General features: G+C 53.1%; 1 protein-coding gene across 1 annotated transcript; it reads left to right on the top strand.

Annotated features, from left to right (window-relative positions):
• Positions 1–2,003: 2,003 nt before the first annotated feature.
• Positions 2,004–3,587, top strand: KCNA6 (potassium voltage-gated channel subfamily A member 6; the record flags this gene model as incomplete). The annotated part of the gene is made up of 1 exon (XM_079775441.1): positions 2,004–3,587. One exon carries the CDS (start codon positions 2,004–2,006, stop codon positions 3,585–3,587), a length of 1,584 nt encoding a protein of 527 aa, XP_079631567.1.
• Between the last annotated feature and the right edge of the window lie 10,362 nt (positions 3,588–13,949).

Genomic DNA, 13,949 nt, shown 5'->3' with positions numbered 1-13,949 from the left:
TCTTCAGTGAACTCTTACTAACGATCTAATATGCAGAAGAAGAAACACAAAAACACCCCGTAGTTGTCAGCCAATTTGGCCCTTGATTCCCCCAAAAGAGAAAACTGAAGCACAGAGAAGCAATTGTTAAGCCTACCTGGAAGTGGCATTCTTAAAAAATCAGACCACCTCTCCTCCACCGGACACTAACCTGTCTGTTCTAGTGACAAAAGACTATACGGTCTTTGGCCAAAATGGATGGAAAACCATTCTCACCACCCCCTCCCGGAGAGTTTGGGAAAGAATCTTTGACAACAAACTTTGGTCCCTACGGCCAAGTGGGTCTTGTCACCTTGAGCAGAGGCCATCTTTCTCATAGGGTTGTGAGGCCTGAGGGAGAGAGCACAGGTAAAGCACCTAGATTGTAGCTGGCACATTGTAGATGCTCAGTAAACAGTTATTATTATTTTTTTTTATCAACACTCTTACGTATTCTTCCCAACTCACCCCTTTTGTTGTCTGCACAATAAGCAGACATTCCAGATGCCTTCCCAGGGAGGCTGGGAGCAAATGAATTCCAGGCCACACTTCCCTGGACCACCATACCTCTGAGAAGCCACCATCTTCTGTTTATTTTGTTTGTTTTTCCTTTACCTGGTCTGCTGCCCAAGTTCCCAGGACTCCTGTCAAAACTTCTGATGGGAAAGACAATGGGCGACCCCCTACCCCTTTCTTTACTAGCACTATGCCTAAGGAGACTTGCAGCCTCCCAGGTTTGCAAAGGGAGTTATGGGATTCTCTGGGGACTTACCTGGAGTACAATTTAAATTGGAAGCTCTCCAGACATCTCAAAAATGCTTCCTCTACTCTTTTCCTTTCTTCAGTAGAGATTGGAGATGCTGGCAAATCGGTCTTTGTAAACACAGAAGGACAAAATAGGATTTGATTTTCTCATTAAATTTCTGGATGAGTGGAGGCACAGTGCTCTGTGCGTGTGGCGGGTAGGGTGTGTTTTCTTATTGATGAAATGCACTGCGCAGGTCAACGCTGTAAACTGACATTAAGAAAGGCTGATTGCGGGTGTGGAGGGGGTGTGGTGTGAGGCTATTAGTGCTTGTTTAGGGGGGCCAGGAATGTGAACGTGCGAAGAGGAGAGGCGTGCCCGCAGAGCGCGGGAAAGATTACCGGTGAGGCAAGTGTGTGTCTATTCTCACAGCGCCCTGGCTCGGCACCCCTGGCTGGGCGAGGGGTGTGTTGTGGGAGTGGGGTGGGAGGGGGCAGCAGGCGGGGCCTGCCACGTCACTCGGGGAGTGTGTGTTGGGAAGGAAGGACAGAGCAGAGAGCCGAGCCGCTGCAGCTGCGGTGGCTGCAGCAAAGGCTTGAGCGGTGGGGAGGTGGGTCCCCGCGCTCCGGCGCCGCCGCCGGGGCAGCCCAGGGCCCTCTCGGAGGCCTGAGGGTAGGCCCATAGGGAGGAGGTGGCGGCTGTGGCGCGGGAACGGCGACCTTGGCTGGACGGAGCCAGCCCGCGGTGGACGCTGGGCGAGGCCGAGCCCCGTCAGGAGTCTTTGCGGAGCCGGAGGGAGGCGCATCTGGCGCTTCGGTTCCCGCGGCAGTGGCGGGGCTGAGCTGTCGGAGGAGCGCAGTGGGAGCTGGGGAGTGCTAACCCCGCGTCCAGAAGCCCAGTCTCAGGCACGGAGGTGAGGGGGTGAAGCACCGTCTTTTCGGGCACCCGGTGTCACACGCGCCAGTTGGCGATTTCAGGTATCCCAGTAAGCTCCAGCCCCAGGCGCGGACCGCTGGAGGCGCGGGCCAATCCTCTGCGCCCGGGGCACCTCCCCTGACCCAGCCTTGTAGGGACCCAGGTTTCAGGGCTCTCGGACCCAACCGCGGGTCAGACCGCTAGCTCGGAGGAGCGCGGGCCCCACCCTAGACAGAGGGCGCCGCCGGCGCCGGGAAGCGCTGCCGCTCCAGAGGTGGCATCGGGGGCGCTGTTGTCGTGGCGGGGAGCGCACCGCGGAGAGGACATGAGGTCGGAGAAATCCCTGACGCTGGCGGCGCCGGGGGAGGTCCGCGGGCCGGAGGGGGAGCAACAGGATGCGGGAGACTTCCCGGAGGCTGGCGCGGGTGAGGGCTGCTGCAGTAGCGAGCGGCTGGTGATCAACATCTCCGGGCTGCGCTTCGAGACTCAACTGCGCACCCTGTCGCTGTTCCCCGACACGCTGCTGGGAGACCCCGGCCGCCGCGTCCGCTTCTTCGACCCCCTGCGGAACGAGTACTTCTTCGACCGCAACCGGCCCAGCTTCGACGCCATCCTCTACTACTACCAGTCCGGGGGCCGGCTGCGGAGGCCGGTCAACGTGCCCCTGGACATCTTCCTGGAGGAGATCCGCTTCTACCAACTGGGGGACGAGGCCCTGGCCGCCTTCCGGGAGGACGAGGGCTGCCTTCCCGAGGGCGGCGAGGACGAGAAGCCCCTGCCTTCCCAACCCTTCCAGCGCCAGGTGTGGCTGCTCTTCGAGTACCCCGAGAGCTCGGGGCCCGCCAGGGGCATCGCCATCGTCTCGGTGTTGGTCATCCTCATCTCCATCGTCATCTTTTGCCTGGAGACTTTGCCCCAGTTCCGTGCAGACGGTCGAGGTGGAAGCAATGGTGGCGGCGTGAGCAGAGTCTCCTCAATCGCCAGGGGGAGTCAGGAGGAAGAAGAGGATGAAGACGATGGCTATACATTTCATCCTGGCATCACCCCCGGGGCAGGGGGCTCCTCCTCACTGAGCACTCTGGGGGGCTCCTTCTTTACTGACCCCTTCTTCCTGGTGGAGACCCTGTGCATCGTCTGGTTCACTTTTGAGCTCCTGGTGCGTTTCTCCGCCTGCCCCAGCAAGCCGGCCTTCTTCCGCAACATCATGAACATCATCGACTTGGTGGCCATCTTCCCCTACTTCATCACCTTGGGCACCGAGCTGGTGCAGCAGCAGGAGCAGCAGTCAGCCAACGGAGGGGGCGGCCAGAACGGGCAGCAGGCCATGTCCCTGGCCATCCTCCGAGTGATCCGTCTGGTCCGGGTGTTCCGAATCTTCAAACTCTCCCGCCACTCCAAGGGGCTGCAGATCCTGGGCAAGACCCTGCAGGCCTCCATGCGGGAGCTGGGCCTGCTCATCTTCTTCCTCTTCATCGGAGTCATCCTCTTCTCTAGTGCCGTCTACTTCGCAGAGGCTGATGATGATGATTCGCTCTTTCCCAGCATCCCAGATGCCTTCTGGTGGGCAGTGGTTACGATGACCACAGTAGGTTATGGGGACATGTACCCCATGACAGTTGGAGGCAAGATCGTGGGCTCACTCTGTGCCATCGCTGGGGTCCTCACCATTGCCCTGCCAGTGCCGGTCATCGTCTCCAACTTCAACTACTTCTACCACCGGGAGACGGAGCAGGAGGAGCAAGGCCAGTACACCCATGTCACGTGTGGGCAGCCTGCGCCGGACTTGAAGGTGGCCGACGGTGGACTTGGCAAGCCTGAATTCTCTGAGGCCGCCCGGGAACGGAGACCCAGCTACCTTCCCACTCCACATCGGATGTATGCAGAGAAAAGGATGCTCACTGAGGTTTGACTGATGCAGGCAGGTTCTACACGAGAAGGGGGACACTGAGCAAATAATTTCTTAGGCTTCCTTCTCATTTTCCATGACTCTCACCTGAGCTCCGGTTGGCTTCCTGACTCCTTCCCTTACCCGAGTGCATGGCATCCAGGACCAAAAACCTGGACTGTCAACCTTGTTACTTGGTTCCCTGCAGCATTCAAGTTTTATCTCTCTAAGTGATATTGTTCAAATTCTAATGGTGCCACCCATTCATGCCATCTTCTGTTCTGTGGATGAGATTTCTGTCTGACGTTTCTTCAAGATTCTGGTTCTTCATGTCTGAGACTTCTAACAGCGGTCGGTACAGAGATGCCAGTAGGATGGAAACCAGGTTACACCTGGGTCTTGTTTCTCTCCTTAGTGTCCTTTGCTTTGGGGCATGCACCCGTCTTAGCTTCTGGCCAGGCGGTAACTGGCAGAAGCTGGAGGACAGAGACAGTACTCATCTTGCTGTTTTATTCCAGGGCCCTGTAACACCTGGTCATCCTGCAGAAGACCCTTTAGATGCACAGCCGCAAACGGGATTAAAGACACTGCAGTTAAACTTGGCCACGTGGAGGACGCTAGTGTGAGTCCCGGACTAAAGGGGCTGATGTTTTCTTCCAGGTGTGTTCTGGCACAGTAGGCATCAGGCTTTGGTCTACATTTAGTCCCCGACTCTGAGCCCCTGACTCTCTCGCTTCCAGGAAGGTTCTTTCTCAGAGCCAAATGCTCTGTGTGCCCGTACCTTCCTGTGCAGAGGGACCAGCAAAAGGCAACCACAGAGCTGGGGGAAATGGCCGAATAGAGGCAGGCAGCTGGCATGTCCATGCTATCGGAAGAGAGGTGGCACCTAAACAGATGTTGTCATCTCAGAGGGGCAGTGGACTCTTGTTACAGATGGCAAAGTCATCTCCCCCGCTCTCCCCCAACCTCTCTAGCCCTCCACCCTTCTTCTTGGGAAATTGATTTAGAACAGTTGAAGGCTTTCTAAAACAAACTCCAGCTTAGACCTGCAGACAGGTAAAGCACACATTGGATGCTAGTGTGGGTGTCTTCCCATCTCATTGGGAATGGAATAGCTGGTTTAGAGTGAGGAGGAAGCTTTATTTCTTTGCGGACAACCACACTGCTAGAGGTTTTAGGCTGAGTCAAGCAAACACTCGCCTGCTCTGCCCCTCAGAGCTGCAGCCGACTTGCTCTAACCGGTAAGGTAACTTGGTGGTGTCACCACCACCTGGACTAAGCCATCTCCTTCCATCGTGAAATTCCTGCCTTCCATCACACTGCCCACCTCCCCTCACTTCCCTCCTGGTAACACCGTCATTTGTTTGTTGCCTTGATAAACTGTGATGTACTGTTCTGAGCTCTTTTGGGTACAGTTCAGAAACCAAAAGGACTGTTAACATATTTTTAATTTTATATCTATGCTTTAAGACTCTTGGATAAGATTTGTTTTTTTAAAAAAATTATTTTCTTGAAGAGCAACTGAGGAGGGGTGGCCTTTTGTGGGTTTTCTTGAGATACTCTGGCTCTGTGAGTGCCCGATCTCAGTCGGGATTTTGCCACAGCTTTACAGGGTAACTGGCACCATCCTCTTAATGCCTCAGTTTCCCCACCCATCACATGGGAACATTAATGTCTTCCCCTCCCTACCTCATGGGGAACATTCAATGAACTCATCTGGGAAGCTGGGGGTGATTCTATGCAAATGTGTGAATTTTAGTAATGGACTTGACCTTTAGTTCATTACCCTGTCTCCCACCTCTCGTAGGCCAGGCCTCCCCCCACAGTTTCTGCCTTGGATCCAAAGCCCAAGAATAGGCCAGTCTGGGCCATTAGCTCCTTAAATCCCTTCTTAGCCTCTTGAACTGGGCTGCAGTCTTTCTTCTTACCCTTCAGAAAGGAGGGTGCTCTTCAGGCAGGTTCACTGTGATCCTTCGGGCTGGCGGCCACTTTGATTGGAGCTCAGCTTCTCCGAACCTGAAATACAGCGGGAGATAGAGGGGTTCATGCTTCAGAAACCTGCTCGGAGGCCATGAAGTGCCACTTTTCCAAATCTCTTCAGGTTCCCCTGGGTATTTGGGGAAAGGAGAAGGGCCCAGCTGAGGGTAAATGTTGGACCATGTAGGCGTGTATCTCCACGTGTGTGTATGTGATCACCTTCATCACCATTCCTAATAAATTTCTTCTCCAAGTCCGAGCATGCCCGGAAGTCAAGGGTTTGTGGAGCACTGGGCTCTCCAGGGACTCTGGTTGCCGTAGCAACCTTCCAGACTGTTCTCTCTATTTTCTGATTTGGGCAGCAAGGGAGACTACATATCCCCAGCTTCTGAAGTGGCAGCACCTCCCCCACACCGGGCCAGGCACTGGGAGCGCCAGGACAGGGGTGCGTGACCTTTGAGAAAGCAGGTCCCTACGACTTCCGCCTGGACCTTTCTTCCCGGCCTCCCCGCCCAGACGTGGAAGCTGCCTCATCTCACCTCCGATTCTTCAAAGAAACTTGAATACTAAGTAACGGCCAGTTAAGCCAATGTCAATACGATCTTTTTCAAAATGGCAAGGGGAGCGTTGCCGGGGACTTGATCCTCAGGCAGCCACCTGGGCCTTGACGAGAGTCCGAGTGGTTTCCGTCCATCCCAGCATCAGGAAGTTTCCATCTCCTCAGAGAGAGGCTCCTCCCAGCTGAGAGATGGAGGGAAGTGATATTCCTTCCCCACTAGGGAACAGTCCAGCTCCTGGGAGGACCTTCAGAGGTGGTTCTTCTTAAGATGTCGAAGAAAAACCGAGAGGCTGTGACCTGCCCTAGTTTCTGTGGAGGATTTTGCCAAGTGATCCCTCTCTGACTGAGCCTCCCTGTGTGGATTTTGTGCTCTGAGCACCAAGAGAACAGCACCCCATGTTGCTGTGACAGCTGGGCTGCGCTCTCACAGCTGCCGGCACAGGCCAGGACTCGGCCCGCAGAAGCTCCCGGAGGCTGTCCTGGACCCATTAGGCTCCACAGAGACGCAGGCCAGTCCTCCCGCCTGACCACCCCAGGATGAGAGGAAGGTGCAGCTGGCCGTCTGTGCATCTGAGGTAGGTTCTACTGTTGGGGAATGTTGCATGGGCTCAGTCCTTCGGGCCAACTTCGAATCAGGGTGGGGAGGGGCAGAGAGAGGGTGCGAGGGAATGCATTTGGGCAAAATCAGGGTTTGGATTTCCCCAACGTCAGCAGCACCTTGCTCTCAGTCTGTATGTCTTTTATTCCACCCGCTTTCGTCTCTTCTCCTTTTCTCTTCCCCTGCTGCTGCTGTGCCCCGCCCTTCCCAATCATCTCCTTTTCTCTTCGTTTTCCCTTCTTTTCATTCTCGCTCTGCGTTTTTTCTTCTCACATTTCCCCTGTGTTGTTTTAATCTCTTCTTCCCTCTGTGTGTATCTGTCTTTCTCCCCCTCTTCACCTTTTTGGTGGCTGGGAGTCCCTCTGGGGTTTCTGCGGAGCTCACACTTTGGACTCCAGGACGAGCTGTGTTTGCTGAGACTGTTGTTTTCCAGCCGGAGGAGACCTTTTCCCCGGCATCTCAGTAAACCACCTTTTCCTCACCTCTGTGCAGGGAAGTCCTGAACTTATGAAGCAAGATGAGATTGCTGTGGGGTCAGAAAGGTGTCTCCCAGAATTTCCTGAACCTGCGAGGAAGGGAGAGAGACAGAGACAGAGACAGAGAGAAAGAGAGAGAATCTTATAAGTGTCTGATAAAAATACTCTGCCATATTGCACTGAAATATATTCACCTTGGGGTCCCCCAACCTTGAGAAGCTTGTAGAGATGTTGAAGACAAAGGAACAGTAGAAATAGCAAAATACACAGAAAAAAGATGACTTAGGAAGGTGTAAGGTGGGAATTAGCCTAGAAAAAGCCTTAACTCAGGGTGACCCTCTAATTGCCTTAGTTCACTGGAAGGTTCTCACAGTACCCACAGTCTCTTGTGCACTGGAGGCAGAACAGAAGCTAGGACATGGATCCCAGTGGTGTGAGGTGCAGGGGACTCTCCTTGACAAGCTGAATTAAGATTCCCCAACCAGTCTGTGAGAGAGCTGTGCACTCTCCTTGCTGGAGGTCGGAGAGCATAGGGTAAGTCCCACCTGCAGCAGGACTTGGGGGGACTTTGGAGGTGGGATTGGAGGTTTTCTATTATTTTAAAAAATATTTTTATTGATTTCATAGAGGAAGGGAGAGGGAGAGAGAGATAGAAATACCAATGATGGGAGAGAATCATTGATCAACTGCCTCCTGCACGCCCCCTACTGGGGATGGAGCCTGAAACTTGGGCATGTGCCCTTGACCAGAATGGAACCTGGGACCCTTCAGTCCACAGGCCGGTGCTCTATCCACTGAGCCAAACAGGCTAGGGCGACTGGAGGTTTTCTAAACCAGGATTGTGGTACGAGTTGTACAACTCTATAAATTTAAAATAAAAAATCATTGATTTTGAAAAAATAAAGTGACAAAGCTAATACCTGGGAGAGTCACAGTATGGCTGGAGGAATGGTTTGGATTTTTAAATTTAGAAGTGCAGCATTTTAAAAGATGGACCAGACTGAGTATCCAGAATGGAATAACAGTTTTTTTCTTCGGCCACAGGGGGACACTTTAGATCCTTCTATACAGTTGCTCCTTGCTACTTATGTACAGCGCCAAGGACTGATTTTTTTTATATATATACAATCAAACCATGGTGGGATTTGCATATTTATTTGTTTTTGCTCTAAAGATAGGTCAAACTGCCTTTGGTAGATGCAGAGCATAATTAGCATTATTAAACTACAACAAGTATGTTGCACATTACTTATTACAATCAGGCAGTGAATTTGCCCAAGGGATTTATACTTTGCTGGCAAAACAAAAATAAAAACAACAAAACCTCCACAAACAAACCAAAACTCCACCTAATCTCTGCACCTGTGAACACAGACTTCCTTAAGGAGTCGGGACTTGACTCCCCTGGCCTCCTCCCTTTCTCTGCAGCACTCATTACCTTCCACAGCTGCCCCCCGCCCACTGCCCCCCGGGGACGGGTGGGTCCCGCAATCAGGTGCTGCCTGCACGCAGAAGTGGGGGAGCCGCCTTCCCACAGACAGTTCTCTTCTCTTGCCTTACTTGCCTTTGGCTCACGAATCCCCGCTTTCCTCCCCTTGGTGCTTTTCCTCACATGACACCTAGTCCTGTGCTTATCTTTCCTCCTTCCACTGGCTGAGCCCTTGTTCTTGGCAGGATTTCTGTCACCGGCACCTGCATGTAAATGCCAAGTAGAGAATTTTGTCCTCCCGGGACAGTCTGGCTGGAACTGGTGTCCGGCTCTGATTGGTTTTGACTGCGTGTTGTTGCCCCAGGAAGCAAAGTGTGGTCTCACTCCAGCTTGTCAAGGTCTCTTAGGGGAGGAAAAGAAATGCATTCTTTACGCTGTAGAATTGCCTCCCTCCATCCCACTTACACCCGCTGCCCGAGGTTGCACAGATGCTCAGGCCTGGAGCTTGGGCTTAGCAGAGACGGAGCGTCCCGGATCAGGCCACGGGAATAACGGCAGATGGGCCCCTGGTTCTCGTGTTACCCTGCCTCACGATGAACCACTTTCCCCTTCTGGACTCGAGGACTCTGTGGGGTTGGGGAGTGTCAGGCCCATTAGCTCTGAACTCCCAGAGAAAGGCGTTCACCCTGCTTCTCCATCCCTTCTTGATCCTCATCTCCTTGGCACCCTAAGGGGAGCGGTTTAAACCTAGTGGTAACTGATCCAAACAGAACAATGACTCCCTTGTTTCCAGAACAGAAGAGAAAAGGGGCCTTCAGTATAGTCAGTATCATCAATACTGGTCTCACCTTGGCTACCACGTAACCTGTCTGGGGCCTACCCTTGGTGGGGTTTATAACAACAAAAACACTTTTAAACACAACTCCAAGCTCATCATTGTGACTATGGAGAGGGTTTCCCCAGCAGACACTCTCTGCCAGCCCCCTAGCAAACGTCTTGGAACCTTCAGCAGCCTCCGCTGCAGGCTGCAGGGAGCAGAGACAGAGCCCGGCTCTCCTGGCGAGAGCGAAGCCGACATTTCAAAAGGAAATTGCAGCCACGCGGTCTGCTGGCGCTGCTATTTTTGACATGCTTGCTGTTCTGGGCTTGACGACCGCTGTCTCCAAGAGACGGACAAACCCGCTCTTGGCAGCAGAGACAGTTTGCTTTGAAAAGAGCAAAGGAAGACAGCCCTGCACCGGGAGGCCGGAGACCTGCCGTCCCTCCCCTCTCCCTGGGAAGCCCAGCCCTGGGGAGCCCAGCCAGTTCTAAGGCCAGAGGTGCAGTCCTCTCCCCGGGAATTCTCACCCTGCTTCCCTCCCTAGTGGGAGTAGTTCGGACCGGAATGACAATGCACCGTTCATTTACTAGTAAAATGCACAGCACGTCATGCAACAAAGAGGTTAAGCACATGGACTCGGGCCAGATTTTTGGGTTCACATCCCACCTCTGCCACGCACCCTGCTGGGTGACATTGAACAAGTTCTGAAATCTCACCTGCTTCCTTCTCTGTCAGGTGGGGGGTTATAAGAGTATCAGTTTCACAGAGCTGTTTTGAGGATTAAATGAGTTAGTATATGTGTAATGTTGATGTAATATGTTGTAACACTAGGTACATAGTGTAATATGTCACAATGTGTAAGCACTATAGGAAGATTGGCTGTTATTATCATTGTTATCTTACAACAACCAGATGAGGTGGGTAGGTGAGGCACTGTTTTCCTCTTGGGCAGGTCGGACAGTGGAGGCTTAGAGGGCACGATCAAGGGCAGTAGCTCATGTGTGGTCCATCGTCCTCAGGAGAGATATAATAGAACAGAATGCAGTGAGGCTCTGGTTGGCAGCAAGCAAGAAGGCATAATGGACTTGTGGTTCCTGGAAGTATATATGAGCTTTTATTTACATGCCAATTTGTGTGCTCTGCTTCTTTCCCTGTGGGCTCTGAGAGCCCGTAGCTGTCTATACATCTTTCCATGGACTCTCCTCACTACCCTTGCTCTCCCCTCACCTCACAAGTTAGCATTCCCAGGGGTTGGCACTCCACTAGAGCCTTCCTCGCCCATTTCCTTGCATCTTCCTCCTGGGGACAAATTCAGGGCCTCACGGTTAGCCCTGGGGACAGAATCCATAAGTCAGACCCCCGGCTCAGACTTTTTGTACACTGTTCCAGGGGCTTTCCAAATCCCACCTCCCCTGGTTCTCATCCTCAGCACTCCCCTCTGCTCCCCTCATCTATTCCCCGGGCACCTTCACATCCACTGCACCCTCCCCCTCACTGCAGGTGGGGACACCCTGTGACATGCCTCAGGTGTGTCCCAGGTTCCCTTTCCTCCTTTCAGGTGGAGGAGACAGGAGACTCCGGGGTCAGAAGAAGCTGGCTCCCCCTACTCTTCTCAGTGTCCCTTTGATTCCACTGTGACTAGAGAGCTTCCTTAGCCTCCTCGGGGGTCCCACCCAGGCCAGAAGGCTCTGCTGATGCTCACCTCGTCCCCACAGCTTCCCATGAGGACCAGCCCAGGAGAGCGGGAGGGACTTCCTCCCATTGCAGCTCAGAGCCTCTTGGCGGGCTTGCCTTAGGAGTCTGGTCTGAATCACCGCTTAGTAGCTGCACCTCATTTAACCTTTCCAAGCTTCAGTTTTGTCATCTGCAAAATAAGAAAGCTAATTCCATTGGCTTTCTGTGAGGTTGTGAGGCTTACACCAGGCTTCAAGGGAACGGGTTTAGCAGGAAATAAACTGTCCGCTGAGCAGGCTCTTCCCTCGGCCAGGCAGCTGGAGAGGCTCCAGACTCTTGAATAGCCACTGGGGTGGGGCTGGGCCACCTGCACTCTCAGAGAAAGGCAGGGTTCCTGCGACTTCAGTTTTGTTCTCTCAAACACACATTGAAACGAAATATGACACAAAAAATCAACTCAAGATAGCTAGCTATTTTATCAGAAGGTTCTTTGCCTAAAACCGTGGTCGGCAAACTGCGGCTCGCGAGCCACATGCGGCTCTTTGGCCCCTTGAGTGTGGCTCTTCCACAAAATACCACGGCCTAGGCGAGTCTATTTTGAAGAAGTGGCGTTAGAAGAAGTTTAAGTTTAAAAAATTCGGCTCTCAAAAGAAATTTCAATCGTTGTACTGTTGATATTTGGCTCTGTTGACTAATGAGTTTGCCGAACACTGGCCTAAAGGATTCACAGCAGCATCTCTTTAAATAATTGCACTTACCATGTGATGTGATATATAGAAAATGCAATCTGAATATATCTTGTAAGGATAGAATGATATATTGGTAACTAGAGGCCCGGAGCACAAAATCATGCAGGGAGGGAGGTGGGGGGGGGGGGGGGGAGAGAAGGGGGGGACCGACCGCTGGAGGTTGGCCCCACCACAAGGAGGGAGCTGGCCCTTGGCCTTCTTGGGAAAGGGACAGCATTCGCTGCCACCCACCCCTGATCCCCAAAGGCCCTGGTGGGGTCAGGAGAGGAGGTGATGGTCGCCAGGCTGGGAGTGGAAGGAATGGACACCAGATGCCGATGCTACCATCAGATCCCCACCACCGTGCCGTTCCCTGCCTCCCCCTTCCTCCTTCCTCCTTCCTCGCGCTGCATTACCACCACAGCAGGCAGGCAGGCGGCCCCAGGGAAGGGAGAGGACGGGAGCGAGAAACCCTTGTGTCAAGGGCTGACTTTCAATAGATCTGTGAGGGAGCTGCTATGCTATGTACGAAACCCTGACCCAGAAGCAGGTCTCTACGAATGCTAAAGCACCAGGGGCTGATGGGGGCCAGCCGGCCAGGGGGAGGGGCTGCAGGAGGTTGGCTGTGAGAGCACACTCACCACCAGGGGGCAGCTCCTGCATTGAGCGTCTGCCCCCTGGTGGTCAGTGCGTGTCATAGCAACTGGTCGACTAGTTGTTCCGGTCGTTCTGCTCATTTGGTCGTAACGGTTGCTTAGGCTTTTATATATATAGATTTTTTTCAACAGTTTTTAACCCAAGAGAGATTCAATTGCCCCTTCCCAGGAGCACCAGAGCATTGGGAAAGGCAGTGCTGAGGCTACAGAGGGACAGGGTGTGGGGTCTGGAAGGGGCCGTAAATGCCTGCCTCATGGAAGCAGAATCTGAGACCAAGAAGTGGGATGCTAGCCTCCCCTCACACAGGTGCTAGGCAAGTTTTGTTCTCTCAAACACACACTGAAACGAAATATGACATAAAAAATCAACTCAAGATAGCTAGCTGGGCAAGGCTGTCTAGGACGCTGTTTTCTGACTCCGACTTCAGTATATTTTTCCATAGAAAACAGAAACCGAGGGATTATTTAACCATTTTTTAAACCAACTTTATTCATTTCCTACCCAACCCAACTCCTTGCCTGCGCTGTCCACAGGAAATGGTATTCAGTGCTTTTGTAATTCATCTCTCCTCCCTGACTTCCCTGGGCGCAGAGGCAGCAGACCTGGCTAGAGGAATCCTTAATCAGGTAGCCAGCTGCTGGATGTGGAAGGAAGGATTAGTAACTGTCACTCTAGAGGGTACCAAAGCTGCCTGCCCTGTGCAAAGGGAGGCTGGGCCCGAGCTCTGGCCTGGGCGATGGCCTCAGCTCCCAGCCTCACTGAGTGAGGAGTCTCCAACCTTTCGGGTCTTTACTCTTTCTGCTAAATGTCCTGACGGGGCTGCAGGACACTGTTATAGGTTGGAAACTGGGAACGCAGAGGCGACTCAGACTTCTCTGTTTTAGAGAGGAAGGAAGGAATGCAGAAAGTTAGCATCTTACCCACGAGCGCCGGCTTCTGATGCCTGGGGAGCAGAATCAGCTTCGAGGTTCTTCCCTGCCCTTTGTTGTCCTGGTAGAAAAAGAGAAGTTACTGTTGGGTTACAGCTCTCTGTTATAAATCACAGGGAGAACAAAGTTTCCAGAAGTCATGGTAGCTGAGCTATAAATCAAACAGGCGCTCCCCCGCGCTGTGGAGGCAGGCCGGCATGGCTGGGAAGAGAAAAGTCTGTTGTGCTGGACACACAGCGTGTGTGCCCCCCAGGACTGCTCTCTGCGCTCAGCGCAGGGGTCCCATTTGTCCACACGTGCGCATGGGGAGCCAGGCCCTCACCAGCCAGCCTCCGCTCCTGGTGGTCACCCTCTCCCATCTGGAAGTGTGTTTCTTTTTTTGTTTTATTATTTTATCTGCACCTGCAACCTCTGATTCATACTTCTACACGCTGCAGACTTCCAAACAGCAACCACAGAGCGCATAGCCTAAAACTGTGCCGGCTGCTCCTGACACCAGGGCTGGGGTCACTGACTCCTGGCCAAATGTGACACAACAT

Source organism: Cnephaeus nilssonii, assembly GCF_951640355.1.
Source record: "Cnephaeus nilssonii genome assembly, chromosome: 6".
Classification (NCBI taxonomy): Eukaryota; Metazoa; Chordata; class Mammalia; order Chiroptera; family Vespertilionidae; genus Cnephaeus; species Cnephaeus nilssonii.
Note: the sequence above shows the minus strand (reverse complement) of the source record. Positions and strands in the feature narration are given on the sequence as shown.